At 45.8% G+C, this 21,128-nt stretch overlaps 1 protein-coding gene across 4 annotated transcripts in view; it reads left to right on the top strand.

Annotated features, from left to right (window-relative positions):
* LOC138582628 (zinc-binding protein A33-like) overlaps positions 1-21,128 on the top strand; it is a 113,594-nt gene that overhangs the window by 6,132 nt on the left and 86,334 nt on the right. For all 4 annotated transcript variants that reach the window (XM_069654079.1, XM_069654082.1, XM_069654080.1 and 1 more), the window contains exon 2: positions 17,857-18,131. In XM_069654079.1, the coding sequence (XP_069510180.1) occupies positions 17,859-18,131 (273 nt within the window). In that variant the 5' untranslated portion in view covers positions 17,857-17,858. The remainder of the gene's footprint in view (positions 1-17,856; positions 18,132-21,128) is intronic.

Below are 21,128 nucleotides of genomic sequence, written 5' to 3' on the forward strand. Positions count from 1 at the left end.
GAACATGCGCTCCCTCGCAGTGGGTCCGGGAGTGAGGGACATTGTAGGAGAGCTTATCGACACATACATGAAACACTGTCAAATGACTTTGCACCTCACATGAGCATAGACTTTGAGAGGCACATTTTTCACACGACAGGCCAGGAGAAAGGTGAGACACTCGACAATTGTGTAATGAGACTTGCCATCAAGATCAAGCATTGCAAATTTCACAGATACTCAAACAATGAAGCGCTGCGTTCACAAGTCATCGCGGGAAGCGGGTCTCGGGCATTCCGAAAGAAATTGTTGCAGAAACAACAATCCCTTGAACAAATTCTGTCACTTGCCCGCATGGAGTCTGCCATTGACCTACAAATGGACAACATCAACAGCGTGACCATAGAGCCAAAAGAGGCAGCAGGTGAGAGCATGTATAAACTAATCACAACCGCTAACAATGCCTCCAGACGTAGTGATGTCACGTGTTTCAAGTTTGGCTATGAATACGCCCACGTGGGCGCGTGCACAGCATTGGGTCAAAAGTTTGCGGCCTGAGGAGGTGAAGATCACTTCTGTGCCATTTGCAAAAATGCCCCTCTGCCACCGCAAGAGTGGAGGATGCCAAAAGAGAGATGGAGAGCCACGCAAACAAACCCACGAACAGCAGGTGCCTGCAGTAAGCAGATACAGGGTGGATTACAATAAGAACACCCGGTCGTACTCATGCAGTGAACGCTGAGCATCTGAAGGACAGGGGCAGTGGCGCTTCAGAGAACTTGTTCGATACATAGAGGTGCGATCACCTTCAAGCAGCGACTCTTGTGTCGTCTACAATGACCAATGGATGAAAGGCTACGTGTGGACACTGAATAATGACCTGGCCAAGCAACCCAGTCAGGCGCTGGTCATGCACGTCAATGACAACCCTGCTGACTTCCTCGAGGGCGACAGTAAACATCCTGAGTGAGGTGGCATTTACCAGCCTCCCACAACCCCTGAAGCTGAGACCATCAACCATAGACATATACCCGTATGTGTCCAACAAACCCCTGCCTCGCAGGGGAGTCATCTCTGCAATATGTTCACACAAGTCACACACAGCTTTCCATGCTGCACGTGCTCAAGAGAGAGACTAACGGTGGGTACATCCTCCGCTCCAATACCGCAGTAGACATGGGGCTGGTACATGTCCTCTACCAGTTGATAGCACATAAATATCTGGCGAAAGTCGAGGACATTGAGACTGCATTCCCAAAGTTATTTAAAGGCCTGGGCAAGCTAAGAACTGCTAGATCCAAATGCACATAGACCCAAACGTCAAGCCAATAGCCCAACATTATCAGGGAATCCCAATCAATATACAGAGACAAGTGGAGGATGACCTCAAAAAGCTATTTGATCAACAAGTCATTGAGCCGGCTGCCCTACCGGTTATGCGTGGACATGAGGAGGGCGACTGAAGCGATTCAAAGGGAAAATCGCCAGGTGCCTCGAAAGGTCATGATTCACCTGCTCAACGGGGCAGAGGTATTCTCGAAACTGGACCTCACCAAGGGGTACCACCTGCTAGAAGTTGCCTGAGAATGGAGATACGTCACCACATTCGTTACGCGCAAGGGCCTATTCCGTTACAAATGGCTAAGTTTCGGGACATCGTCCGCAGCTGAAATATTTCGAGAAATATTTCAAGACTAAATCCATAAGGTCATTCGGTGCATCCCAAACTGTCTGAATTACTCAGACGATTTCCTGCTGGTTTTTGGAAAATCCACTGAGGAGCAGGATGCCACACTCCACTGGGTATGCTCCGCACTAGAGGCGGTGGACCTGACGCTGTGAGTTCCACAAGGGTTCCCTGAGATTCTTTTGTTACATTTTCTCAGACAAAGACATGCGGCCAAACCCGGACAAGGTAGCAGCGCTCCACAAGGCCACAGAATGTGTTTGAGTTTCGCTTGTTTCTTGGAGTTGCAAGTTGCAGATACCTGAAAAAATACCTGGTAAGAGTACGCCAACATTAGCCAGCCCCTTTGACAACTCACCAAACGTGATCAAATGTTTCAATGGACACCAGCATGCCAAGACGCTTTTGAGCACATCTGTGATGCCAATCTCTGAGCAGTTCTTTCAGTGGCTTAACTCACGCACGGTGGAAATTCAATTTACCATCAGTAAAAGCAATCGGAAAATTAATTTTCTGGACCTTACTATAACACCTCCAAAACAACAAGCTCGAATGTTCAATTTTCAAAAAAACAACAGACAGAAATACGGTGCTTCATTACAGCAGTCATCACCCCAAAAGCCTATGGGATAACTTCCCATATGGGCAGTTTCTCAGGATACGCTGCAATTGTACCCAGCTTGAAGAATTTCATAAACACTCCAACGCTCTACCGCTTAAACTGGCCTCCAAGGGATACCCTAAAAAACTTTCAAAAATACCCAAAGAAGAGCCCGCTTCACACCCAGAGAAACCCTCTGGACACCCAAACTACACACTGATACTTCGGACAAGATCATGGCCTGTGTCACTACCTTTGGCCCGACCACTTCTAAACTTAAGTCGCCGATCAGGAGGTTTTGGCCATTAGTTCAACTGAATCTACCTGCGGAACCCAGGCCCAGGATGGCACTTAAGAGGTCTAAAAACCTCAAAGACCTGCTCACCAAAACCAGCAAAAATACTGCATGTTCCACCTTGTGGAATATGAGGGAGATCCGCGGACAACACCCCTGCGGGCAATGCACGGCGTGCAGACAAACACAGAAAATCAGTTCCTTCACTATTGAAGGTAAAGAGTCGCAAATTGGGCACTTTTCGGATTGTAAGTCTGCCAACGTTATCTATGTGATCCAATGCCCCTGCGGAATACGATAAGTAGCGCAAACTTCAAGACCCATCCATAAACGCATTGGGGAACACAGATCCAGAATACGTTGTAAAAATTCCACCGCTCCGTTGGTCGACTACTTCAACGAATTCCACCATGGCCCAGACTCGCTCACCTGGTGGGTGGTGGACAAAGTCCAAAACATGACCAACATTGCAAATGCTTTGAACTTCAAAGAAGCATGGTGGATGTACAAACTTAAATCCACCACTAAAGGCCTCATTGAGGCCCAACCAGGACAATTCGGCGCTTAGCCTTTTGTGCTACCCATATCCCGTCCAATGCAGGCCCTTAACTAGCCTCCATTCACGGCCCAAACAGTCAACCACCAAGCAATCCTTACGCCACCCTAGCCCTTCCTCTCCTTGGCTGTGCTCCCTAGCTCTGGACATCCCCACCTAACACGATACTCTTAGCATCTGATGAGCAGTATCCGTGATATGTGTGCTTTTCCCCTGTCAATGTACTCCACAGTCATGATCACTGTGACATATCAATATATGCTTACCTACTACCTTCTGATTTGTATCTCTTAAGATCTGGTGTTGCTTATGTGCTTGTGATTCGGTACACGACTTGCTATATTGCATGACCCTGTACTATATGTGGTGTGTTTTTGTCATCTTGGCCGGCAGCGCCTTGGTCTCTTGGAACTGTCCCCTGCACCCTACACAACCAGCTGGCTCGTATGCCAGTTTCAAATGGGTCCATTCACAGCCCTATAGGCATTAATCTGCTTTAACTCCAGGCACACGTTCTGCCCTGACTACCATGTACAGAGTAGCACCGCGTTTCATGCTGATGCCTCCCAGTGCCCTCTGCATTACCTCGACATTGATCATGTTAATGTCTGTCTGCCCACATCATGCAAGGCCTATATGCTGGCCACTCTTTATACGGCATTTCCGTGCTGTATACAGGCCCATACGAGAGCCTCCCATTTTCGCCAGACCCCTGCACTGGCATTCTGCTGGGATGCTCTCCCCACGCACATGCGCGCCAGTAACCTTAGACACTATACACGCACACTCACTGCTCTACCGAGAGACACTACCTCCGGGAGCATGTTCAATGGCCTTTTCCACCCTTGGCAGCACATATACACAGCTCCTTTACGCCTGAGACAGCACAGGCTTCATACTCGGACGCCGGTCCACAACCACAGCGCCCAGACTATGCAGGTAACTCTTGCCACCCGCCCAATTACTGGCCTCTCCGCTAGTGAGGCCCCAACAGACTCAGAGACACTTCTTGCATCTTCTGGCTTACCTCACTCCGCCATTTTTTACTTTGTCGCACACGGGGCGCGCTCTGCGGTTACTCTTTCCGCTATTCAACGTGATGGCTTTCACTTGGGCTGCTCACTTATGAGCCCTTCTCCAGCACCTGCCCTTATCCAGATGGGCCTTTAAGGTAAACTGTGCATTTCTCTTTTACCTAGCCTGGCACCCAGCATACCATCTACCTGTGAACATAGCATTATGATGTCCCTCCATTGTTCCAGGGTTCCAGCCCTAAACCTCCTCCCAGACTTTGATTAAACAACCAGGAGGGCCCACGCCTCTACCAGGCCGTTCCCCCTCCGTCACCCTGGCGACCACCAGGCCATCTGTCCCACTTAGGACCCCCTATTTTTCATCTGCCCAGCCTTAACCTCAGACCAGCATCAATTCATGCTCCCAGCACTACCAGTGGTGAGTGGTGTATGCATCTGGAACTATACTGGACCTGTCTACATGATTAGATACTAATTTTTTACCCACTCAAGCACCTAGCTGCCTTTCTAATACATTTATCTATTCTTTTACTTGTCTCCACACAGAGTGCTCTGACTCTCTTGGCCCCAGAAGAAGGCTTTCACCTCTTCAGCCGAAACGTCATCAGCACACATGCCCAAACCTTTCCGGGCTCTTACTAATTGCTGCACTGATATCTCTAACATTTCACCTAGACGTAGACCAACTACGAGGTCAGACTCTAGCCGGGCATAGGAGACCTTCAGCCAATGTCTCCCTCCTTCCACTTTCACTCACATTCTTGTGTTCACTGAATTTAACTACATGTTGGTTTTCACCTACTTATGAGTTGTTTTCCAAATGTTTTAGCGTATCCATCACGCTTTGTAAACTATTAGGTTTGTGTACTGCATTTTAGACACAACTATGTTAAGCTGTTTTTCATGACCATGTTTATCACTAATTGTTCTCCACAAAAAAAATATTCTAAAAAATATGCAAAGTATAACCACAGTATCGGCTAATTAATAAAAAGCTGGACTACCAAATATGAATGATATATGTTTTCATTAGCAGTTTGCTTTTGTTACAAATGGTGAATGCCCCATCCAGTTGGTTGTTCACAAGGGTTCAAACTAATTTGCATTTAAATTGTATTGCATGCATTTGAATTCCAGAGGGTAGGACCACCCCCCTAGTTATATCTCTAAGGCGGAAAACGTGGCGTATTTTCCTGCGGACAGAAGCACAAGTGGTCGTGGATGCGAGACCAGTCGGTCTGGGTGCTATCCTGACACAACAAGACCGTGACAAGCCACACCAGCAATTCATTGTGGCAATACGCCAGCCGGATCCTCATTCACACAGAGCAGGCATACTCACAGCCGGAGGAAGAAAGCCTGGCTGTCGTGTGGGCCTGTGAGTATTTTCATCTGTTTCTCTATGGCAGGACATTCACGGTTGTCACGGACCATCAGGCCCTCCTGGCTATCTTTGCCAACCTGAAAGCAAGCATGCCTCAGAGAAGTGCGAGGCGGGGCCTGCGACTGCAGGATTACAAATTCATCATTGTTCACCAACAAAAGGAGGAAAACCCAGCCAACTACTTGTCCAGACATCCGTCGGGACTGGCAGGGGTGGGCTTGTCCATTGCAGATCGATACCACAACTATGTGGTGCACCACATGCTGCCATCCACCGTGGACTGGGCCACCCTCATGGTACATGGGTTTCCAGCACGGGAGGATCACTCCCTTTGGCCACAGGCCAATGGCATCGCCAAACACTTCATGGCGAATGTCAAACGAACATCACCAACAGCCCATTTGAACAAACCTAATACCAGCTGCTCAGAGAGTAGCAGTACACCCCACACAGCATCACAGGAGTGTGTCCCGTGGACCTCATGTTCAGGAGGACTGTCCACACCCGCCTACCCAAGGGCCTGATTGCTCTTTCCCAGAGCCTACTAGAACAAGAAGCCAGGGCTCATGGCCAGGCAGAAAATTGAGAAAATGAAGGACAGGTTGGGTGCCAGGAGGTGAGCCAAGGAAAGCAATATAGAAGTGAGAGACCAGGTAGTTGTTTGCGACAGCCGAAGACTCAGGAGGAGAATTCACAATGTTTGCACCGGAACGGCTGGTTGTAACCTGCAAAATTGGAACAATGCTGACAGCTCAAGGAGGGTCTCGTGGGACGATTACCCAAAATACCTCACACTTCAGCAAATACCCCAGCGAGAACTTACACCTGCGGTACCCTACCCGGGCAGACCTGCATGACTCGCTCATCTGACTCTTATCTAGGGGATGGAGAGCTGTCTCAAAATGAAGAGAAGTCAGTCAACCGGAGGAAGCACTGTTAGGACCGGCAAGACGTCCTGAGCGGTCTTGATATAAACCCGACAGACTGATAGAAAAGAAGGGGTAACATTGTTATCTAATGTGTTAAAAAGGGGGAAGATGTAATGTCAGGTGTGCACTGTTGCACAGCCCATCACTGTCGTTGATTGGGGTCGCGGCCACGTTTGGGCCAGAGGACTAGGGAAAGTGACATTAGGCTAGGGAGGGGGTTCCGAGGCATGGGCAGTTCCAGTTAAGGTTTTAATATAGGAAGTCGCATTTGATCTGCTGGTGTCCGCTTTTCTATTACCTGCAACGGAGCGGCCCTCCATTGCCATAGCAACACCAAGCCTTGACAGATGGTGAACAGTATCAGTGCAGTGCCTCTGCCTGTCTTTGGAAGGTGCGAAATAGAAGTGAATTTTAGAGAGATTTCAGTGTGACGGAATAAGTTCTGCTTTCAGCAAGTTATTTGCATCAACGTTTAAACTAGCTTTCCTTCCAAGTTCGTAGCAGAGGGAGCAGGGCTGGGGTTGCCTGCTTCAATTCCCAAACCAGATACGTATCAGTTGTGAGGTAGGGTTCGGTGCCATTGGACCTGCCTTTTCCCCGGGCCCCTTAACTGCAGTGGAGTGGGGTTGCGAAATGGCGCAACCATGTATTTGTATTTTTTTTATTCGCTTCTGGCTTTGTTTTGTTCCCCTTTTAGGTTGGTGCCATTATTTATTTTTTTTTTTATTTTTTTTTTTTTGGGCTACTTTTGTTTCTAGCATCTTTAAACAGGTTAAACTCGTCCAGTGGTAGCTTTGTGTCTGTGCTGCTCTAAAATCTCTAATGTGTATGTGTAAATATGAGATACTAATAACTTTGCTCTGAGTCCCCTAAGATCCTGAAGGTGGCCTTGGTATGTTTCGAGTCGCATAAACAGGGCGAACTTAAGCACTTTTTGCGTGCCCGGACACCTTTGGGACCGCCCTCCACCGAACCAAAGGAATTAAGGGATGCAGAATATCTCATTGTGCAACCTCCTTGTCGCAAACACAAACCTCGCAGAAATCAAAATAAGCATGGGAAACTCCCTTTCAGTCCCCTCATTCTTGCTGTAATCAGAATGGTAAACAACTAGCATTCCAAGGGTAACATTAGCTGTCCACAACGAGGACACTTGTGTTCTAGCATAGGAACAGGATACTTAATAGCAGCCATAAGAAAGAAGGTATAGCGGCTCTAGTATAAATGCAGGACACAGATTGTATGAAAAAGGTGCACATGATAAAAAAAAAGACTGAGGACTCAGATCAGCTGCCTCGCAGAATGCAAAAGTGCTCAAACGTGTGTATAGAGAGCAACTGGAAGCAAGGAGAAAGCTACACGTGCCATAGCATGGCTATACAAGGAATATTAGAAGCTACCAGGAAGGTGACGGTACCCAGACGAAATGAGGTAAGAACAGGGACGTGGTTTTCAAGTGTTTTTGCTATTAGAGCAAAGAAACGTGGCTGTGGTGTGTAATATATCAGTGTTCACTATTATCACAAAGGAAGCCACATTATAGCCAGTGAAACAATGAGTGAGGCTTTTTCGAAGAGTATACACTGAGAACAAAATCGCTCTGAAGGGCTGGCAATTTTGACAGTATAGACAATTCGACTTTAAACGAGATGCTCAGGATCACATATTGGTTAAGCTCTGATGCTGGGATTTGCACCCACTCTTCAATATCTGCACTTTACCACTTTCTTTTCTGTTTCTTACCATAAACTAGAATAATCCTATTTTGTAGAAACGAATTGTAAAGTACGCAAATCATATAACGCAACATGCCAATTGTTTAAAATAAAGCATTATAGAAGGATATTATGCAAAAGGGACTGATTCTAGCTTCATTGTCTCCATCATCAAGAGAAGTATATTGGTACCAGCATACTAATTGATGCAATCTTAAAAGATTTTATCTGTGTTTCTGTTTTGTATTTTAAAGCTTTAAATACACCCAAAAAACAAGCTTGTGCAATTGTTATTTAAAAACCTGTAGGAAGACCTTTGAATTGTACAAAAAGCAGTTATTTCTGTCAAATAAGCAGACCTTAAAATATGCTTCCCCAAAGACTGCGATATCTGGTCCGCTCTCTTCTAATACCCTTTCCTCTCAAATGGCCTACATAAAAATAAAGATGGGGTAATGGGCTTAACAAAGCCGCCAGCATGTAAGAAGGCAAACCTTTCCACAGAGGACAGCAGACCACTGTCAATGATATAAAATGATTTGTCCAGGTTAATTGTATCATCTGCCGTCAAAGCCAGGATTCAAGCATGAACACTTTGGTTACAAACACCCTGATTCACAATGTGTTTTCCAATGGCGTTGCACCATATAAAACGCTCCCATGAATCAGGCCCAAAGTCTGGAATTTGGATACCTAATCACCTCTGTTGACTAAAACTTTATGCTCATTATTAGAGGTGGCTGGCTAGGTTTTACAACTTCCTGTCTGAACAAACCTATTTCTAGAGCGGGAAGGTAAGTAAGTGGGCACCACCTGTTTAAATTCACTTTCAAACGGATCACAAAAAGTTGAGGTTATAAATTATCTTCAAAAAAATTCACAGGAGCTGGCTACGATGAGTCTGGAGACACCCTGACTCGTAGAACACAAAAATATACAGAAGACCAGGTAACAAACCTGGCCACACAGCCGCTCTCTGTTTAAGCCCTACCAAGGGCAGTGCAATTTGCAAAATTAGAGTCAACTAGTAAATGTTCACTGTATTTACAGAATGTAACTCATCCAAATAACTCTCTTAGTCGGGTCCAAAAGTAATATGCGTTTATCAAAAAGAAAATTCCAAGTTGGTCACTAATAAAATCTTAGTGAGGGCGCGGCTAACTCATCCCATAATTGTTATTAATAGTGCCAATGCATTTCGGAGCATACAGCTCCTTCATCAGGGCAGGTCCAATTTACACAAACTGTGGAACATTTATACCCAAAGTATCAAGTTTTGGAAAACAAACAAAATCGTGATTGTGATACAAAATATGACCATGCGTGAAAACAATGTGAAAATAACATACCAATTTTCGATGAGTTGCAAGGTATATGGAAAAGGTGAATTAAGCCACACAGTAGGGAAAAGAAAAGATGTCAAAATAAATAATGTGTAACTGAAATAACACAGTTAATTGAACATGATCAGAAAACCAAGGAAAATTACCTCAAGGGATCGAGGTAGCCCGTGGAAAAAATGTGCGGGGAGTTGACAACAACTTCACGCAAGATCAAAGGTCTGGAAACCAGACCGAATCAATTCTTCAATCTGTAGGTGCAACATGTGTTTTAGTGGGTTGTCTCAGAATTTGTCATAGAAACTAGTTGTAGAGGTCTCCAGGCTTACCTGTACTCGTAAAGCTACGAGTGTACTGAGGCTGGAATTGCGGTCAAGCAGGGGACGCCGTTCCGCATTGCCAGGGAACAGCGTTCCCAAGGTTACTCATACTAATATAAACACGTGACCCAAATGTGTCCATTGATGACCGCAATTCCAGCCTCAGTACACTCGTAGCTTTACGAGTACAGGTAAGCCTGGAGACCTCTACAACTAGTTTCTATGACAAATTCTGAGACAACCCACTAAAACACATGTTGCACCTACAGATTGAAGAATTGATTCGGTCTGGTTTCCAGACCTTTGATCTTGCGTGAAGTTGTTGTCAACTCCCCGCACATTTTTTCCACGGGCTACCTCGATCCCTTGAGGTAATTTTCCTTGGTTTTCTGATCATGTTCAATTAACTGTGTTATTTCAGTTACACATTATTTATTTTGACATCTTTTCTTTTCCCTACTGTGTGGCTTAATTCACCTTTTCCATATACCTTGCAACTCATCGAAAATTGGTATGTTATTTTCACATTGTTTTCACGCATGGTCATATTTTGTATCACAATCACGATTTTGTTTGTTTTCCAAAACTTGATACTTTGGGTATAAATGTTCCACAGTTTGTGTAAATTGGACCTGCCCTGATGAAGGAGCTGTATGCTCCGAAATGCATTGGCACTTTATGTTTATAACAATTATGGGATGAGTTAGCCGCGCCCTCACTAAGATTTTATTAGTGACCAACTTGGAATTTTCTTTTTGATAAACGCATATTACTTTTGGACCCGACTAAGAGAGTTATTTGGATGAGTTACATTCTGTAAATACAGTGAACATTCACTAGTTGACTCTAATTTTGCAAATTGCACTGCCCTTGGTAGGGCTTAAACAGAGAGCGGCTGTGTGGCCAGGTTTGTTACCTGGTCTTCTGTATATTTTTGTGTCAAACCTATTTCTAGACCTTAACCACATTGATGTTATGTTTTTATAGCAACGTCTGTCTGGATCATGAAATATTTGTGATAATAGCACCTGTTGTGCTACAAAGCAAAGTACATATACATGGAGGTTCATACACCTCAGACATAGAAAAAGCCTTGCTGGAGTTTGGTATAGTGATCGTTCATATGAACACAGATCTCTGCAATGAGTACTTAACACAATGAACTAGCTTCTGCACCATCGCGTTACTCACATTTATCAATATGCATTTCCACTTTGGTTATTGCACATGATCAATATAATCCCCACTGAAAGGTGAGAGTACAGGGGTTGTTCCGTAGTGAAAGCACAAACTATGTATATCAGAGTGAACACAGGAAGCATTACAGTGTTAATTGGTCAGAGAGGAGTGTACCCGTGAACAGACATGCAGTGCTTTAGAGTCGCAGCAGCATGCCATCAAATATCCTGACGTGCTTTTTACGTTCGGTGAACGATGGGAACTGACTTCCATTGACCAGACGCCCTTCTGGCCCCCCTAAACCTCTGGAGAAAGTGCCCCCTTTGCACACTCTCATCAAGACATCTCGGCCCATACATTGAACCGTTGTAACTCCAGAGCATGGCAACCTGTAGCTTTGAAGTCCAGTAGTCTCGCTCATTAGACGCATAACAGGTAGTCGTGCACATTTCACACAGGTGCAAGATGGGGGGAGGTCCTTAGTTAGAATACTGGAGAAATGTCCACCCCACTCTCTTATGGGATAATTACACCTGCCCAGAAGTTTAATGAAATCCTTAACTACGCAGTTGAAACGCTCTACTAGCCCGTTGGTGACCCATGACAAAATATAGACCAGTGCTTTCTGTAAAATGGTCCATGTCACCAGAAGCATTATTATTATTATTATTATTATTATTATTATTATTATTATTATTATTATTATTATTATTATTATTATTATTTGTTATATTTGTTGCAATGCTGCCAGCCATGCACACTGAAACTTTTATTTGCCATTTACTGCAAACCACGTTTGTTTACTTTAAATGTCAAACTAACGTTTCAAACATTCCTAAACTCAGCAGCAAGGTGTGCCATGCAAATGATATTTGCCATTTATAAAATCTCCTTGCCAATGTGAATGGCCTAATAGATTTTGCTAGCCCTCAACGGCATATACATTTTTTGGGGTAAACAGATTTTGATAGGTGGTGCAATGTTTGTATCCCTGGTTCATTTATTTGATGACATAATTCGAAATATTGTGAGGAATGCGATGAATTCTCAGAAAATCATTTTGGAACATGATCTATTTGCTTTCTCAGACTTTCAAACGTTGTAAGCATATTCCTTACTAGATTACACGTCTGCTAGATCCCCAGCATGCTCACAATTGTGGCTTCATTAGTGAATGTACGTATGACCTCCACCGCCTCAACTTGTGTTTTGATTATGAGGAGAAATTGCAGATAAAGCGATGCACGGTGTGAGTAGTGTGCAGATTGTCAAGGGAAATATGTATTGTTCCCCGGTGTAGCAAAACAAAGAAAAGCAGTCAGCAGGGGAGGGAAAGCCCTGAAGGATTGCTTAAAAAAAGCCATTAAGCATTCAGTACTAGGGTCGCAGGGGGAACCCCAAAGATGTGAGGGACTATTTCAGTTGAAAGATCTTGACGCCAAGCCTAATTTCTGTTGCATCCATCAGTGTAGTGTGGAGTTTTAGCATGTTGGCTTGAGTGTTACATGGAGACCCAGATATCATCTAGTGTGGAGTCTGCTTCTTCCCTGCCTCCCTCCTAGGGTGTGACCTGGCCACCTAGTATCCTGACTCTTGAGTAATCTGCAGCCCAGCAACCTTAGAAGTCATGATGTAGGTCACGGTCACAAGGCCCAATCCCTCTACAAGGGTCGCTTACGGAATCCCACAGCCAACAGAAGACATTCTACCTACAAACCTGAGGCAGCTGTCAGTGTCAATAGGTCATGTAAATGGCAGGCGAAACTGTTTCCAAAACTAGCCTAGCATAAGTTGACTCCTGCTGTTCACACAGTAACACGGAAGTACCTGCTCTGGGAAAGGACCAGGCTGACCGCCCCATGTGCTGTTTTTGCCTCACGAGAGGATGTAACTCGAAGTCATTAACATATTATCAGCCCTGGGGAACTGGTGTGTCTGGGTAGGAGATGGTGCCTTTTGTGGGTCGGAGTGTGTAGACTTATGTCTCACCTCCCGACCTCCTATGCTGTTAGGGGTGTCGGGATACATGCGTAGGCACGCATAGGCCTCACTCTTACAGCGCAAAGAACACAGGACTCGGTTACTCGGATCCGAATGACGTGTCTTTCGCCCGACCTTTATTAACGCCCCTGCCACGTGTCTCAGGTCTCCCCTCCTCAACTGGGCCCAACCTGGTAACACCACAGAGAGCATATGGAATAGCAGTGCAATCGATTAAAGACGGAGCCCCAGTAGGCAGGTGGCCATCTTGGATTGTGGAGAAAGATACAGTATTTGCACTTGCAGATGGGTAACCATGTAAAACACACCCAGAACACAGAAACAACCTGGCAGTTTCATTTCAGTGCTGTCACAGAACAGGTGTTGAAGCAATCGGTCGTGGCCTTGAAGGGACCAGGAATGTGAAAATGCACAATGTGTAGGTATATACTGACTCCCCCAGCGCTTCAGCCCTAGACAAAAAAGGTAGCATAAAAAGAGGAAATGGGCTAGCGGAAATGGCAGAATGATGCAGATATTTAATAAGGACTTGAGAGAGTAAGCACTGTGGAAGAAAAAAAGCACAATAGCCTGTATCTACACTTCTATGTGATAATGCGGCATATTGAAGGCCGCACAGAGTTTGTGCCTTCAAATGCGGGATCATGATCCCTGTGGCAGCAGCTTTGTATTTATTTTCACTACCCAACCCTTACTCTCCCATGCTTGCGGGTTTTGCTTTAATTTCGGGGGGGGGGGGTTCACTCCTCAAAGCTTTCTTTGCTCTCGAGCTCCTCCCTCTCCTAAAACAATCTCCCTCTACCCCCCCGCCCGCAGTCACACACTTGCACATACCTGCTCCAAAAACCACTTTGCTCACCCACCACCTTCCTACCATGCTACAAACATGCACATACATACATACATAAACACATATACACACTTACCTTACATGCCCGCGACTTCCGTCTTCGAACCCGGGTTGCGCCTGCCAGCCCCTGCGCACATTTGTTTGCGGCAAGGGGCCTGTCTAAACCGTCTTTCTAAAGTCGAATTTTTCACTGCATACCGTAGCTATAGAAGAAAGGTAGGAAAGACCTCCTCGCACCCTAAACGCAGGTGCGGTCTGTTTATGGACTGGGGAGACCCTTAGAGATTTAAAACACCTAGGTTTATGCCAACACTGTGTCCTTTGAAGGCAATGAAGACTCTACCCCAATCAGTTCATATGGATAACATTTTTCCGAGCATGGTGGGGAGATCATTAACAGCCTGTGAAGAAGTTGTTCATGACAGGATACATAAAAAGCTGGACTCCTGCTTAAATAGGGTGTACACAGGCGTCCATTTATCTTTAGGGGCAGCCACATATACCTCCTATGCAGTAGAACCAGCTTTGGAGCCACTCAGGAAAGTATCCAAAGCTCTAAATGAAGATGAAGACTGTGCACCCTTGGTTCATGGCCAGTTTGAAATCCTTTACGATCTGACCTATGATTGGCTAAAATATGCAACTATTGTAAAGAAAGCAAATATTGCTGTGCAGAGGCAAGCGCCTATATAATACTGAATACAGAACCGCGTTAAAAATCCGTAGCCTTGAAGATCCCGTTTGCAAATGTGGAGGACAAAGTTCATAAAAGTCCTTGAGGCTCGAAAACAAGTGGGCAAACTGCTCAGGTGACTGGAACAACGTCCAAAGACTTGCTCAGAAAGAACAAAGATGTATCGCAGAATGCAGCTGTCTATCAAATGATAGAAGAAACAGAAGTCAGGGAAACAGTTTTCTCTGGCGCAGACGTTCTGATGTCTTACCAGAGGGGCAAGGCTTTGTCACTTTGTGAAAGCCTGGAATACCGTTTCTTCTGATAAGTGGTTATTTAGGGTGATGAGATGAGGGTACAAAATAAAGTTCCTATCACGTGCTGCCACAGGGTGATATTTACCCTCTGCCTCGGGGAGCTGCAAGGAGAGTAGCAATAAAACAGAAGTTTCAGGAGCTCCTGGCAGAAAGCCTGATCGCAGCAGTACCCAGGCAGCAGGAGGGGAAGGGGTTCTAGTCCCGCGGCCGTCTGGGAAGTTCAGGTTAGTCATGGATTTTAATCAGAAGCTGGAGCGGAAGGAGATTCCGATGATCAGGGATGTGGACTTTATGGTTCTTTCAGGCTTAAAGTTGCCTACTATCCTGTATCAATCGTGCGAACACACCAAAGGTTGTTGAGATGTGTGGAGAGGCGGCACTTCCAGTTCAGGTCTATCCTATTTGCGCCCAAGAAGTCTCAAAGGGTGTTCATGGAGGTGCTGGGACCAACACAGATGTTTCGCATGCTAATTGACTCCAGGCGTTTCCATATTTGGGTGAATGGCTCCCCATAGGCATCACCACAGATGCGGCTGCTACAGCATGTGGAAACCAGATACAAGACACTGGGGTTTATAAAAGCATGTTTCTCGACATCCAAGGGAGCGGTTATCTTGCCAGAAGAAATAGCAGTTGGGCTTCTGTCTTTGGTCAGGACTTTGACGGGGTTACAGCAGGCAATAGCCTGCTTTTGCTACAGATTCAAGGGCCCATGGTGTCTTGTGTTGGTGGTAACATGGGCCAGGTTACACATGAGGCCCCTTCTGTTGCACCTGCCAGGCACTGGGTAATGGAGACAATTCCCTGTCCCAAAAGAATTGAAAGTCAAATTGCGCGTAGGGCTATGAATGAAAAACGTACTCCAAGGCTTTCCATTCAAGCAGCGCTGGCAGATCATGGTTATCACTGACGCCAGCGAGCTGTGGTGAAGGATGGAGGGGACGGGGGTGACCACACCTCTGCCGTGGCACATAAATCAACAGGCAGGAGGGTGCTCGCTCCCTAGGGCCATAGAACAGTTGCCGAACTCCCTAGAAGAGGTGACCCTGCTGTCAGGGCAAAGCAACCTATATTGGGAGGGGGGGAAGAGGGGCAGGAACACAATGGCGTATCTGTGAAGCTGAGCGTTTCCTTCAGCCACGTGAGAGTTGTGCCAAGAGATTCCAAGGTCTATGCCATTACCTTGGGATCCTACCGCAATGCAAACATCCTGAGGTTTTGTTCCAGGTCCACTTGTCGGCTGGTGTGGGGTGTAGATGCAATGTGCATACAGTGGTCAGAAGGGCTTTTATTTACCTTTCCAGCTATAGCAGAGTAGTAGTCAAAATCATAGACTCAGCAGCAGATGTTATTCCCCTGGTACCATTCTGGCCAAGGAGTCCATGGTTTCCATTGGTGATGGGGCTGGGGGTAGGCCCTGTGCCTCAAACCTTCTTCGCAATCTGAACCCTGGGGATCTAGTTTCCGAGATGCCACTATGGGAAGCGTTGCAGTGGCAAGGATTAACTCCTCAGCTAGCAATGATTGTTGAGAATACCGGGAGAACAGTGACTCCCAAGGTACATGACAGAAATTGGAGGAATTTTGCTAAGTGGTTCAAAAAGAAGCGGTTGCTGGCATTACAGCGTACAATTCTGGTGATTACGCAATTTTTAAATTAAGGGTTTGAGATTAGGGTTACCAGTTTCATCCCGGAGGGTCCAGTGGGCGGACCTACAAGCATTTAGAGAGCCATGGGTTTTGGATTCAAAAAACGAGAAGCCGGTGAACAAGTTGCTGAGAAGATATATACATTGTAGGCATATGCTGGTGGCAGGATTGCCCCCGTGGGACTTACCATTGGTGCTGAAGGCATTTCTTGAAGTTCCATCTGCATCAGTTAGCACCATAGATCGACCACTTTAATATTGAAAGCAGTGTTTCTGGTGGCAGTCACACCACCAACACTGTTATGGGAAATTGGGGCATTGACGTGCAAACCACCACGTTTAGTGGTACAGACTGACCCAACCCTTGAGCCGAAAATTGTATACAAACTTCACATGTCACAGTAAATCATGCAATTGGCATTCTTTCAGAATCCAGCACCCCCACAGGAGACACTGTGACAAACCTTGTGTGTTAAATGCGCAGTATTGACATACTTGGACAAAACAACATCTATTCGAAGATCGGATCGTTTGTAACTTTTCGGAAGGCTTGTCCGGGTACAAAGGCTTTGGGTCCCATGGCCAGTCACAAAATCAGAGGGACAGTTGCACTTGCATATGAGGTGTCGGAGGTTTCTCTGGAGAGCATAAATCCAAGGAATGTTGATCGGGGGGAATGTCCACCCAGAGGCCAAGTGGGTGTCCATACAGACCATTTAGGGCAGCAACATGGGCAGACACCTAACAGTAATTAGACATTATGACCGGAATATACACACTAAGGCAACAGGGACTTGTTGACACAAGTGTGTTGCAGACCGGAGTACAGTATATGGATGGCAGGGGCAATACTTGAATAAAAGTGTGATGGGGGTGAGTGCACAGTACACTTTCTCTACTGTGTCTGATTTCTCAGCCTATATGCCACTGGGGATCTGGTGTACCTCATAAGTAGGTACTGGGATTAGGAATAGGGATGTGGATGTGGTGGAGGTAATCCCATTACGTGCCGTTAATCTTCATTGCCCCTACTACTGCTGTTGATTTTTGCAATACATGCAACCCACCACTCCCACCCGGCAGAGTATGGAATGGGTATTGCTGTCTTGTTTTCTACAAGTCAACTAATGCATTCTGAGATAATGAGGGTATAATGTTCTTAGTGAGAGAGGCACAGAATACATTAAAAAGGGTCCCCGTCATGGATGTTTGGTACCTTGCAAGTAAGTACTGTGATGAGGAAGAGCAGGACTAGGAGCTATGAAGCCAGTAAGTTGTCAGATCATTTCCTTCTGCTGTTGTTGAGGGTCTTCTTTGCTCACGGCGTGTGGTGTTGTCTCTTTACAGTCATGGCCAGTGGAAGGTACCCGGAACCAAGCTTAAAAGAGGAGTTGACATGCTCCATCTGCTGTGACCTCTTCACCGACCCAGTCATGCTGGACTGTATGCACCATTTCTGCAAGAAGTGCATCCTGAGGTTCTGGCAGGGCAGCGAGAGGGCCTCATGCCCACACTGCCGCAGGGAGTCTCCAACCAAAGCCTTCAGGACCAACTACATCTTGGCGAGAGTGGTGGACCGCGTGAGGCGGTGCAGCACTGAGGAACACCAGAGGAAAGTGCAGGTAAACCCTTGTGCAGCTATGGCGAGATGCGAGGAATGAATGAATGCGTGAGTGACAATATTTCAAATAGACAAAACCTCGCCTGGTGTGATAACCACTACAGAGTATGTCAATAAAGTGATTGCCTTCCAAAATCAGGAGTTCGATGAAACTCCAGTTCCTGAAGTAGGACCTTCATCATTTTATTTTTGTTTTTTACAATAAGTACAGTCAAAGAACCTCCTTTTTGGGGAATCCAGTTTCTTATGTATTTAAATCTGTTCCCTGCACAGATGTATACCTCCTATTTTGGCTGTAGGAATAGAAGGGAATGCTTTCTTGTGAGTGGTATTGTCTTACTTGCGCCAACTGATACAAGACCTTCATCAGACTGTGAGATTTGAAATACCTGATTAATCTTTTAGTTATCGTGCATGGGTAGAGGCATCCAAATTGGAGCCAGAATTGTTGATGTGAAACCTATATTTAGCCCTGAAGTCTGTACTTTGGCGAGCCTCCTTCTGAAGTTGCCATGATTTCTTTGCCATGGTTGATGCATTTGAGAACTGTTATTAAATGGCTTGTGTGTTTTTGGTTTATGCTGTTTGATTGCCCATTGTAGTATACTACCTGCAGTGAATGGTTGGCTGGAGGGTCAGTTGCACCCTGGTGTAGTACGTTCTTTGCAGTAAGAACAAGAGACACGTGGTATGAGCAGTCTCAGGAAATGCTAGATCTGACTGACGGTCATTTCAAAGCGGTGCCTTCTGTAATCTATTGGGGGGGGGGCCCTCTTCTTGCATAATCCATGTTCTCAGTTCTTAGAGTGTCTTTCTATTTGTGCATGTAGTGATATTTGTATAGTACTGTATACTACCACATGGATTATGCCACAGCACTTCATTATAACTATTTTCATAGGTCATTACATCTGGGTTTTATTAAGGCACAGAGGTGAGGATTATGTCAACCCTTTTCCTTTATTTCTTTAACAGCAGCATGATAGATGGGGGCCGGGCGCGCGGGGGCGGGGGGAGGGAACCTGCACTCCATTTCTTATGTCATGTCCTTGAACACATGGTCTTGCTTTCATCCCTAATCATAAAATTTGGGCTCCCCACAGGGTCGTCCCCTTTTCTTACCTGGTGCAGACCCATCCAGAGAAGCATCCCTCAGCCCTACCAGAAGCCCCTCAGTACACTGGACAAGCACCACTCAAAGCTGAAAGCACAGTGTGCACAGTGTCCAGGTGGGATCCATAATACAGCAAGTATGACTAAAGGGATAATCTGTGCCTCCTTTCTCAATAAAATCCCACATTTACGTTGTAACCTAGGCAAAATATTATTTTATGGCAGGCACAGAGGTCTTAGATCTTGTATTTTATAGTTGGACAGGAACCACAGCTGAGACATGTCACACTGGTTTCCAGTACTAAAAACGTTCTCATCAGACCAGTCCGCTGACCTGAGGCTGTCTTCCACTTGGGCAAAAGCGCAGAAGGCCTTAGGAGCCATGGCCCCCGTGGCTGAATGGGCACCAAAGGCCGAGGTATCCATCCCCACCTGACCCATGATTCTGCACACCCACCTGGTCACAGCGGGGGCAGGGTGTGCGGGGTGCAACACTGAAGGAAGTGACCGATAATATGAAAAGAAGAGTGGAGAGCAAGAACTCCTCAAATCTTTGTTTTGGGATTCCTGAGGTTTAAGACCATGGACCACAGAGCGCTTGAGCTTTGCAGAGAAAGAAAGATGCTCAACAAGCTAGGGAAGCATCTGTGGTCTCCTAATTTAAGCCATGTGTACTATTTAACAGGATCACTGATTGGTCATTGCATTTTTCGTTGTTGGCAAATTTAAGATGCCATTTTAAACTTTGAGCTCGCAATAAATCTAAACCGCCATAACTCATGTCAAACTGAGGTGCCCTTTTCATTGTAAGTGCAACTGTATCCTGGACTCGTTCAAAGAAAAGTTGGAAGCAGGTGAATCCTTCCTAATAGTCTGAGATAGTCTTGAATGGAAGAGATTATGGCACGAAGATGCCTCTGAAAAGCTGCAGGGTTCCAGTGATTTAGTCCCATCTCAAGCTAGAATAACATGTGACTGAATATGCCCCGGGAATCTGGACCTGCCCTGCCTGCTGACCTGCCCTGCTGATCTGATCTGACCTGCCTGCTGACCTGCACTGCAGCCATTCACTTGCCATTTTCAGGAAGGAACTAAACCACCTCCCACCCAGGAGCACCTGCATAGCACACTCTTTGTCCTCCCAACCTCTCACTCGGGCCTAGCCTGATCATCTCTGGATATGGCTGTAGTTGCACTCTGGCAATCCACAGCACCGGTTCTTCCCCAACCCCATAGGAAATGAAGGGCTAGATGCGGATTTTTGGAATCGCATTTCCTACCCCGATGATTCTCAAGCCCTCTCTATAATACCTTGACTGCAGAGATGCGCTGGCTCTCCTTATTTTGGTCCCCAGGTTTGTGGGGCGTACCCGAGCCTGTCGTCATTCCCCACAGCTGTTTTTAGCCTCCTTTGTAGTATCCAAGATTTGAATAGCCCAGCAGCCTGGAAACCTCAAACAAGATTCCAGTCCAATTCGATTATTTTCTGCATGGAATTACTTTACATAACCTTCAATAATTTCATAGTTAGTTTGCTTCCAGGCTGCCTTACTGGGTCCTTTTTTAAGTTTTGTCTATTAGGTGGAGCTTAGTGTAACAGAAGGGAGAGACCCTCTGTAATATGACCTGAGGTCGGAGATTTCCATAACCTAAGGTGTCCTAATACTCCCAATTCCTCGTGCACAGGCTGTGCATTCATTCACTGACCAAAATTCACACTGAATGTCTGTTGGTTGCCAAAATTTCACAGCAACCAAAAAGTAAAGTCATGATTTATACTTTTGAGGGGAGCTTTGTTTAAATTATTCACCAACCTCAATTTTCAATTCACACGTATTGGGACTGTCACCTGACCTATTCTTGCACATGGAATAGGTCAGGTGAC

Source organism: Ambystoma mexicanum, chromosome 3q, assembly GCF_040938575.1.
Source record: "Ambystoma mexicanum isolate Mex_15411 chromosome 3q, UKY_AmexF1_1, whole genome shotgun sequence".
NCBI lineage: Eukaryota > Metazoa > Chordata > Amphibia > Caudata > Ambystomatidae > Ambystoma > Ambystoma mexicanum.